The sequence below is a fragment of the Populus alba genome, chromosome 9 (genome assembly GCF_005239225.2).
Source record: "Populus alba chromosome 9, ASM523922v2, whole genome shotgun sequence".
NCBI lineage: Eukaryota > Viridiplantae > Streptophyta > Magnoliopsida > Malpighiales > Salicaceae > Populus > Populus alba.
This window is the reverse complement of record NC_133292.1, coordinates 10,523,841-10,533,948: the sequence shown is the minus strand read 5'-3', so window position 1 is coordinate 10,533,948 and position 10,108 is coordinate 10,523,841. Positions and strand designations below refer to the sequence as shown.

The 10,108-nt window shown below is 35.4% G+C and overlaps 2 protein-coding genes across 2 annotated transcripts; both read right to left on the bottom strand.

The window, feature by feature from the left end:
• Window positions 1–1,335: 1,335 nt before the first annotated feature.
• LOC118058779 (proline-rich protein 2) lies at window positions 1,336–3,080 on the bottom strand. The gene is made up of 2 exons (XM_035071534.2): window positions 2,833–3,080; window positions 1,336–2,620 (listed from the first exon to the last, which is right to left on the bottom strand). The coding sequence occupies exons 1-2, from the start codon at window positions 2,996–2,998 to the stop codon at window positions 1,644–1,646; spliced, it is 1,143 nt and encodes a 380-aa protein (XP_034927425.1). The 5' UTR covers window positions 2,999–3,080; the 3' UTR covers window positions 1,336–1,643.
• Window positions 3,081–5,401: 2,321 nt separating this feature from the next.
• On the bottom strand, window positions 5,402–9,406 carry LOC118058778 (translocon-associated protein subunit alpha). The gene is made up of 8 exons (XM_035071533.2): window positions 9,183–9,406; window positions 8,440–8,604; window positions 8,286–8,336; window positions 8,015–8,103; window positions 6,735–6,812; window positions 6,421–6,624; window positions 5,965–6,036; window positions 5,402–5,761 (listed from the first exon to the last, which is right to left on the bottom strand). The coding sequence occupies exons 1-8, from the start codon at window positions 9,241–9,243 to the stop codon at window positions 5,711–5,713; spliced, it is 771 nt and encodes a 256-aa protein (XP_034927424.1). The 5' UTR covers window positions 9,244–9,406; the 3' UTR covers window positions 5,402–5,710.
• Between the last annotated feature and the right edge of the window lie 702 nt (window positions 9,407–10,108).

Below are 10,108 nucleotides of genomic sequence, written 5' to 3'. Positions count from 1 at the left end.
AATTCCCTTAGCCTGTGAAAACACCATGTCTCCTCCTTGTTAATAGCCTGGACTAGGAGTGTCAATTTTGTCAACCAAAAACTGTAAGTTCTTGAGCATCAAAATGAGTTATGGTACTCGTAAGGCCTGTTTTAAACAATCATACCATGTTGAATTCAATATCTTTGTTAGCAGTAGTTCTTTGAGCATCGAAAAGAGTTGTGATAACGGGACGCTTCTTGACAGCTCAGCTGCTTGGCCTCAAGCTAATCGTGCTTGTGATCGAATACAGCACTCAAGAAATTAATTATGGATGTATGGTTTCAGGTCTCGTTTGATTTTGAAAACTGGTTTTTAAATTAATTTTAAACTTGTTTGTCATTGAAAAAGTTGGTCAACGGAAAATACTTTTCAGTCAATTTTAGTCAATGAAAAATTTGGTTTGGTTTTCAGGAAAGTGTTTTTCTTTTAGCTATGTTTGTTTTCCGGAAAGTGGTTTCCGAGAAATCACTTTCCAAACTTTCTTGTGTTTGTTTGCTATTAGAAAAGTTGGTCAATGGAAAATACTTTTCAGTAAAAGGAAAATTTGGCTTGGTTTTCAGGAAAGTGTTTTCCTAAAAAAGTTGGGGGAAAACACTTTCCGGAAGTTGTGAAAAATTTAGAAATGTCATTATTTGCTGATTATATCAAATTTGATCCTCAAACTTTTGATCGCTATATATATATTGTGTTTTTAATATTTATTTTCAATTTCATCTCTTAAAATTTTATTTTTATATTAACTTTGGTCCTTATTTTTATAATTGTTATTTGCTTTTTTCTTATCATTTTTTTATTGAAATTTTTATCTATCAGATTTGGTCCTCATTCTTTTTATTATTGCTTATTTTATTTGAAATAAGTTATGAAATGTTGATTATTATTATTTTAATTTCTTCATCTTTTATTTTTTTAATTTTTTAGATTTGATCTCTATTATTTTGATTATTATTTATTTTATATGAGATAATTTATGAAATTATATTTTTTTTCAATTTCATTCTCATTCAACTTTTTAATTTGTAAGATTTGTTTCTTATTATTTTAATAAACTTGAGAAAAATAAAATGCTAATAAGTTATTTTCCAGCTCATTTTCCATGACATAACTAAACACTGGAAAGTTTTTCCAGCTTATTTTTCATTATACTGCCAAATATCGAAAAATATTTTATTGGAAATTTTTTCTTGGAATTTCACTTTTTAAAAAAAAATTACTTTTCCAGCAAATAAACGAGGTATCAAACTAGAAAGAGACGTTCAACAAAGTTAAAGTACTGTACTAGCTAGTCATGCATGCAGCAATGCAACAGGCAAGTACAAAGCAAAATGACATGTGTACTCTTATTGCAAAGGCATTCGAAGATGAAATTTACAAGTGATCAAGAAGAAAAGAGGAGATTATTCACACAGACAATCAATTCAAGTTCATTGATAATAAAGGTAATAATTAATAAATATTAATTCTCACTCCTCCCTCTCCATGATCTCATGTTTTGGTTCCTTAACCTATCTTGAAGGCTTTAATGCAGTTCATCATAGAGAACTTCACACTAGCAGTCATAAATAATTATGAGAAGTAATATTTAATCCTACTTGCATCTTGTAAGAATGCTGCAGAATAACCTAATGAATGGGAGAATATGGTGGCAAGGGAGGCCATTTTCCGAACTTGGGGTGGTGGAAGTACTTTGGAGGAATCTTGGGGTAAGGAGGAAGCTTAGGAAGAGGAGGGCATGGCTTCTTATGAAATGGAGGGATCTTTGGGATTGGAGGCAGTGGCTTATAAATTGGAACTGGAGGTGGTAAAGGCTTGTAGATGGGAATAGGAGGTGGTAGATGCTTGAAGATTGGTGGTTTTGGTTTTGGCTTGTAAATTGGCACTGGAGGTAGCTTGAAGATTGGTGGCTTTGGCTTAGGCTTGTAGATGGGAATAGGAGGTGGCAGAGGCTTGAAGATTGGTGGTTTTGGTTTTGGCTTGTAAATTGGCAATGGAGGTGGCTTGAAGATTGGTGGCTTTGGCTTAGGCTTGTAGATGGGAATAGGAGGTGGCAGAGGCTTGAAGATTGGTGGTTTTGGTTTTGGCTTGTAAATTGGCAATGGAGGTGGCTTGAAGATTGGTGGCTTTGGCTTGTAGATCGGAACATGAGGTAGAGGTGGCTTCTTGTAGATTGGAGGGAAGACCTTTGGCGGGAGTGGAGGATAGACCTTAGGTGGGAATAGGTAAGGATGGTGAAAGTTTTTCAATGGTGGAAGTTTCCAAGTAGGCAATGGAAGCGGTTTAGTTATCGGTGGATGAGGCCACAAGAATGCAGAAGTGCAGGTAACAGGTGAAAATTTCAGTTTCCCTGCCAGCCCGAATGTGTGTTTCTCATCAGTTTTCGACTTGAAGACAATCCTGGAGGACTCCAGGCCATCGTGGGCCGGGCATGGTGCAGCTGATGCACTGTGAAGTTGTGCATAGCATTCTTCCTTCAATTTTCCATCCTTCACAACATCATCTGGAAGAGACACTTTGAACTTCCCCTCTTCGTCAAGCTCGCCAACCCCTCTTGTCTTAAACTCTCCATTTTCAGGCTTGCAATCAATTGTCACTTTAAGCCCTGCAAAAGTATATATTGCATCAGATTATTATCGTTTTCCAAATGGTGCAAGATATGCATATTGTCACGAGGTCTAGCTGATCATGCCACGAGCCTGTGACCTTAAAAATGACAGTGCACCTCTATAGGATCAAACAAAATAGTTACTGCTCTGAATGATGCCAGAAAATAAATGCCAGTAACTCTAAACTATGCCAAAAAAACATGTTTACCTGAGAAGGCATGGACGGTTTTAATGTTACTCTGTGCACAATCTGCACATTCTCCTATCCCAACTACCTCAGCTGTACTGTCATCTGCATAGCAGAAGGCTGCAGCAAATACCAAGGACACGTAGAAGCACAGAAGTGCTCCTCGGAAAACGGGGAGAATCCGCATTGCGAGCACCAACAAGATGCAAGACTTTAGAAGCTGTAATCAGCCTCTTTGATGCTAGCTGTTGATGAGGGATTGCATAACCTGAAGACTCATTATATAACGCAGTTGAAGGAATGATTCAAAGGCTCACCGACACCAAATTAAGGGCATCACATGAGGCCAGGGACCCTCCAGAGATGACCTTTGTTTCTGGTTTGAAAAAAAGACATTAACGTGCACACCGACTTCTTCATCAACCCACATGACATTATCTTACATTCAATGAGCTCTCAACTGTAAACAGCTAAATTCTTCTGTGCTCTCTGTCTGTTTAAACCTACTAACCAGCTGCTCATTAATACTTCACTTCACTAAAACTTTCGTTAATTTACAAACCATCTCTTTCTTTATAAAAAACAATATATACATGGTTTCTGTGTGTAGCACCACAAATTCAATTCGTAGGGATTGGAAGAGAAAAGAAAGAACACATTATACATATTTGCGGCAGATAACAACTTCTCGTGAATCAACCTAATATGCCAAGTTTTCAGCCAGAACATTTCTTGAATTCAAGTTATTAATGCATTCCTCACTGATAAACCGAATGGTGTTGTCATTTTGGTGCTACAGAAAAGAACAGTCAATAAATTTAGAAAAGAAAAGAGAAAAGGCAAAAATCAGAAGTTAGAAAAACTTAACTATCAGAGTCATTATTTAATTAAAGTTTTGCACCCCATTTTTGGCTAAGTCCATGCTGCTGTCACGTCCTATATTATAGAACTCAACTGAAAATTTAGGCTCTTAAAAGTTCGAATAAAGAACTTTACTGTGCATTACTCACTGAAATGAAATACCTACGTGTAATTTGTCCACAGACAATTTAGCGCGCAGTTATAAATCCGACTGACTTAGCAAGCTAACCTGGTAACCCGTCAATTTAGAGTCTAGCCCAGATTGATTTAGTTTCAAATCAGAAATTTTTTATCAAAACGGTGTTATTTCAGCTCAAACACTGAGTTGCCCTCCCAACCCACAACCTAAGCATCAAAAGACATGCGAAAGCTGTTTGATTTTTTCAAGAATTTAGTCTCTGATTATATGAAGGTGTTCCTAGCTAGGCATGCTATCATGTGATGAAAACAGGTTGAATATTAGTTTATTACTGCATGCATGACCTCTAGCCTATGCGCACGGCGTCTAGCCTGTAGGGATGCCCCATGCCATGCTCCATTAATTTCCAGCTAACACACAATATTACACACCTTGAGATATACATCATGATAATGATATAGCAAGTAAATTTTCAAATTTTAGGGGAACATGTTTACACCGCATTCGCAAACACTCCTGGAAACATGAATTGTGAGGCCCTAACATAGTTAAGGTGCCTGTGCGAAGACGGTGGGTGAAGGAGTGGAAATTGATATCGTTGGAAAATGGAGACCTCGTTTCATGGCTGCCCGAGAAAAAATAAAATGAAGGAATAATAAGAGTAAAGGTTATGTTGGAGAGCTGTGCACTGAGGGCAATTGTAGGATACTAACAATCTTTTAGGGTTGTGAAAGGAAACATTTTTGGGTAAATTCAACTGCCCTGAAATGATATTCCACCTAGCTCCGCGGACTAAAAACCATCGATCACAACGTTGTCATCACTTCAATACCCACCATTTGGGTTGTCAGAACTTCGCCATGAAAGAAGGGCTCTGAACATTTTCACGGGCCACCAGTATCGAGCGGTCTGGCTAGAATCTTAAAACAGCATGCAATCCCCAGAAGGATAAATAAGTGAAAAAAAAAAAAAAAAAAAACCAAAAACACTGAATTTTATATACACACACAAATTAAATCAATTAAAACTTTTTAAAAAAATTAACTAGTTTAATTTTTTAAGATTGGAACGGAAAAACCCAAACTAAACTTAAATAAAAAAAAACAATAATAACTTGAGCTAAACCAACTTTTATTTTAAAAAATCAAACTAAACCAAAACCGATAAGTTTCAATTAACTTTATTTTTTTAAAAAAAATTTAATTTAATTATTTTTTAAAATAAAAACCAAACCAAAATAAAAAATACCACCCCTACTCTACTCTGCATAAAGATATTCGTCATCATAAATTCATATACCTCGAGAGGGGTAACCAATCAAAGACCCCAGTATATCAAGGGTTACTTGACTTGTATACAGCTAGCAAGTCCCACGTCACAGTAATAATGATTAATGAATGCCCCTAATGAGTTTTTCAGAAGAATCCTAGCCACTTGATGGTGGATCTTTTGTAGAACCCGTTGGAGAGATCCCACTTTATTCAACAACAGATATCATTATATAAAAATTCTCACCAGGGACAAATAACTCGAGACAAATAGCATTATTCTATGTTTACATCCCACCTACCTCGGAGTTGGCAAGCATGATTTAAATAGGAAAACTGAGAATGTGAAATATATATAAGGAAATTAACTAAGCTCAAGACAACCATGTCATTCCTACCTCGGAGTTAGTTTCTAAGTTTCAAAAATTCTCCGAAAAAGAGAAAAAGGGAAACAAGAGTCTGCACTTTACTACAGTGCCTAAATTTACTGGGCCTCGGAGTTAGGTCTTCACCGGCCTAAATTTCAGAGCTAGTTTAGTTCACGGGCTCTCTTAGAATCTCCAGGTGCCTGTTATGAGTTACAAGAGTCTGCATTTTACTACAGTGCCTGAAACAGGGTAAGAGCCACTGTTTACTTCTTCTTCTTTGACTTCTGGGAATGTGACTGACTCAATGCTGTTCCCTGAACATTATAACGCCAACTTATCAGTTACACCTAGAATCTCCCTTAAAAGATGATACTGCAATTGAAGCTAGGAAATTTTCCCAAAGGAAGAAGGTTGGGGGGAGTGGAACTATTCTGAAAGAGAATATTTCAAATAGATTGACATGACAGCGAATCATAGGAATTTTCTTAACGCAAAATTCAAACCTAAAGCCACACACCTGAAGCCATTCATCCACGGAGGCATCTCTGGCCCCAGTTCCAACCTCCACCTTCGCAGCCCTCTTTGATTTCTGACCAAACAAAAGCAGCTAGTTAAGAGAGTTTCATGAAGCAAACATATGAAAGTAGCAATATATAAGGGTGCAGGCATAGTTGCAATGATATTGACCACAGGTGAGAATCTAATAAGATCCCTGCCTGACAGGTATTTATCCAATCAAATATATTCATCAAATTATTGGTATATTCCAATTATATGTGGAAACTAGAAGATTTCTACAATGCCAACTTAAATAAAGCATTGTGTGGTCAAGCATCCACCACTTGCCTTCTCAAAAGTGGTGAAAAATATTCATTAAGATGATAAATCAACAGATTTATAGTAAAGTTACTGTAATAAATTAGCTTATAAGGAAATACGTAAAAATGAAAGTGGCATCATGACTGAAGAGTACCTTAGAAAGGTTCTGAATTTGGCTTTGAAGCCATAGACCAAAGAGGACAAGAAGAGCAATTCCAAGGGTAACAAGAAAAACAGACTCCGTGCTTAGGAAACCACCAGACTCAACTACTTCAATGGTACCATTGTAGAAGGTGCTTTGGTATGGTTGCTGGTCTATCTCAAAAATGATGGTTCCCACAAGATCGAAACTTCCAGGCTGCACAAAGGGAATAAACATGTAAGTCAAAGAAAGGGGTACATAAAGGATGAAAGATCAAAGTTGATGGTTGGGAAAGAACAAAATTCTTGGAGTGCTGATGCATGTACCTGCAAGTACTTGCTGACAGCAAAGATGTATGGGAAAGTAGCCTGAGCAGATGCTGGAATAGTTGCATTGTTGAAGCCCTAAATTAAAACAACAGAAAGCGAGTGAATAGCAAATAGCAAGCCCAATGAACTCTATAAAAGACACAAGAAAGCAGTTACGGATCCAAATGATGAAAAATCCAACAATACAGAAACAATATAAAAAAAGCAACCAACAGAGGATCATAGACAATAAAGAAGGGACGCATAGCCTGACAAAAGCAACCAACAGAGGATCATAGACAATAATATATTGCTAATTTCAAAAAATGATTAAAGAATAAATAAACTAGCCAGACAAAAGTTTTCTATAACTTTGCACTTTTGGTAGGGAATCAACCTGGGAACAGCATTACAAGCAGAGTGTTGCAGGAATAGTCATAAAAAAAGAAGATTTTTCCGCATGATCTACACAGCATATGCACAGTATACAAGAAATAACCTGAAGAGTACAGGTGTGGCTTTCGATAACCTTGACAGAGCCATGAAATACATGACCAATGGTGTAAAGATTCACATGTCTAATCAAACATATGAAACTCATGAAGAATATTTATTAATCAAGGACCAATGAACATATGTTGAAGTTCCAAATATTGCTAATCAAGGACCAGAGAATATAAGCACGTTGAAGTTTCAAGTATTTGATTGCACACTTTATAATGTTGGATATTAATTAAGGACCAATTAAAATATGTTGAAGCTTCGAATATTATTAATCAAAGACCAATGAACATAAGTATGTTCAAGTTTAAAGCATTTGATCGCACACTGTCTAATGTTGGATACTAATTATCATCAAATATAAGACTATATTGAATTTTCAGATGGGGAAGATTTATTTTTATCACCAAAACAGCCAGCTAATAGATAATTTGGGACTAGATGTGCAAGTCAAGGGCATCTAAAGTATTGACTTCTTCTCAGAAAATAATGTTATAGATCTTACCAAATCCTACAGTAATATTGGAGCATGTTTGAACTTTGATATCTAAAAGATTTATTGAATGCATGCTGGTAATACATGCAGCAAAGTAATAAAAATTATCCTTTATCTACACAAACCACAATGTCACAATTACACGGCCAAAGGACAGAAAACACACAAGTAATGTAGCACAAAACACTGTACACTGAAGAAAATAAATGAGCTTAATTTCAAAACATTCAATTGAAATAATTTATAACACTAAAATTTAACCTGGAATGATATTTGATTTCCAAATGAAATCATACATTACCTGAGCAGATAGATTCTGAACCAGTAGCTTATGATCAAAAGGAAGATGAACACTGGCCCTAATTCCAACGACAGTTATGGGCAACTCCCCTACATTTCATGCAAGCAAGAAAATAAGCTTATCCCAGTGCAAAGAAGCACATAGCATGAAACACGTGCGCGTGCACATTCAAATGATGTATTTTGATCGAGAAGTAGAAGGAGCACGATCAAGAGATATTAGAACAGCATCACAATCTCATTATAAAATATGCCAGTAACAGTTAAATTACCATCATTTCTCACTCCAACTAGTAGTTCAGTCTCTTCTCCAGCATTCACCACTGTAATAAATAAATAAACAGACAGAACACATTCATCTCCCAAATCCATTTAAAAATCAACAATTATCTTCACAGATGAAAGCGATATCAATAAAGCTCTTACAACGTGCACTGTTTTTTGGGAAAACACAGACTACATCAACCCCTAGAGCTTGGCTAAAATTCTCATCACCAAAATCCTGCGCGTTCTCCCCGACAATCCCAAGATCACTGACTTCTTCCACAGTCCCTGCGACTTCAGCATCTGAATCTGACTGACTCCTAGCAACTATACAAACAGCAAAAGAAAAAAAAATCAAAACAAAAACAGACTAGATTGACAAACATGTGTGGATTAAAATCCAAAGCAACAAAAAATCCCATTCAATCCAATTCCAGCGAAACCTGACATAAATCTATTACTTATTAGCCATGGAAAGTGCATTTTTCTCACTTTCATTTAACCGAAAATAATCAAGGCAGGTCCAATTTGCATTCAGAAAGCAGCACAACCACCTCTGACAACTTTTCTCAAACTTTTTAATCAACAAAGCAAAAAATCAAGTCAAACTCCACTAAGAAAGCAAATCTAATCAAAAAACAAATCAATAACGACGAGCTACAACAGAAACCTAAGAAAATGGGCGCTGCATTACAATCGAAATGTCAATAAAATCAGATAGATCTCAATTCAATAGATCATCGCTATGAAAACGAACCGTTAAGCAGCATGAGAGTTCCATTTCAGACAAATAAAGTGAAAAAAAAAAGTGAATTCGCAAGCAGGCCAAAGAAAAACAAGATTGATTTTTGCATGTGTGTGGGGCTCTGGATCTAGGAATTGAGAGGAGGAGAAAGTAAGATTACCTTGAAGGAGAGGAGAAACGAGGAGGAGGAGAGCGAAGAAGAAAAACCTGAGATTCTCCATAGTTAACGCCTTGTTTGGATTCTTAGCTTGATTGATTTAAATTATTGCTGGTGTTGTTTTTATTTATTTTTTATTTCAGTATATGGTGTTTCAGCTTGTTTGTTTTTATTGGAACTCGAGCAGCAGAGACCAAACCACCTTGGCTATCGACTCTCTAAGATGAAACTGCGTACGTACTTGTTTCTGATTGATGAATCAATTGAGGATGTGGACATACGCCGTCGTTTCGACGTGTGACATTGCATTTTTACCCCCAGTTTTCTTCTTCGTTTGGCCTTCTATTATATGCCACGTTTTGGATTTTATGCCATATTTGTATAGCCTGGTTTTGTATTTTTTTTTCTTTTATTCATAAAATAAAACTAAGAATTCTTACCCCTTCTACATTACAATTATATAAAAACAGATAGTACACATGTATTTTTCACTAAGAGACAATCGCACTGTGAAGTTTTTTCTGTATTCTCATAATTTTTTTAATGAATATTCAATAAAAATAAAATATCTAATTTTTTATTGTAAATTTTTTATATAATTTTCTCAAATCATTGCATATACCATAAGAAATTTTTTTTTATTAAGAGTTAATTTTACAAGTTCTTACATATATATATATATAAACATGATATGAATAAAAAGAAACATAAATAAAAAAACAAGTTCTTACTTGAGAAACTTTTAGCAAAAACTTATTAGAAAGAAACTATTTATCCGATACAATTATATCTCAAAAGTTTTTTGGAAAAATAATATTTTTAATATCAAAAACCACTTTGTTATCTACTTCGTTATGGTTTAATGAACGTCCCTTAATTTATAATTATTTTTTTAACTTTTTAATAAAAAAAGAAATTAAAATTAAATA

What these genes read in the sequence shown, in the direction of transcription:
- LOC118058779 (XM_035071534.2), bottom strand. Translation starts at nt 2,998, where the DNA reads ATGCGGATTCTCCCCGTTTTCCGAGGAGCACTTCTGTGCTTCTACGTG. An exon ending in AACCGTCCATGCCTTCTCAG is followed by an intron (nt 2,621 to 2,832) that starts GTAAACATGTTT and finishes ATACTTTTGCAG; the next exon opens with GGCTTAAAGTGACAATTGAT.
- LOC118058778 (XM_035071533.2), bottom strand. Translation starts at nt 9,243, where the DNA reads ATGGAGAATCTCAGGTTTTTCTTCTTCGCTCTCCTCCTCCTCGTTTCT. An exon ending in CGTTTCTCCTCTCCTTCAAG is followed by an intron (nt 8,605 to 9,182) that starts GTAATCTTACTT and finishes CTGTTTGTATAG; the next exon opens with TTGCTAGGAGTCAGTCAGAT. An exon ending in TTCAGAATCTATCTGCTCAG is followed by an intron (nt 6,813 to 8,014) that starts GTAATGTATGAT and finishes GTTTTAATTTAG; the next exon opens with GGCTTCAACAATGCAACTAT.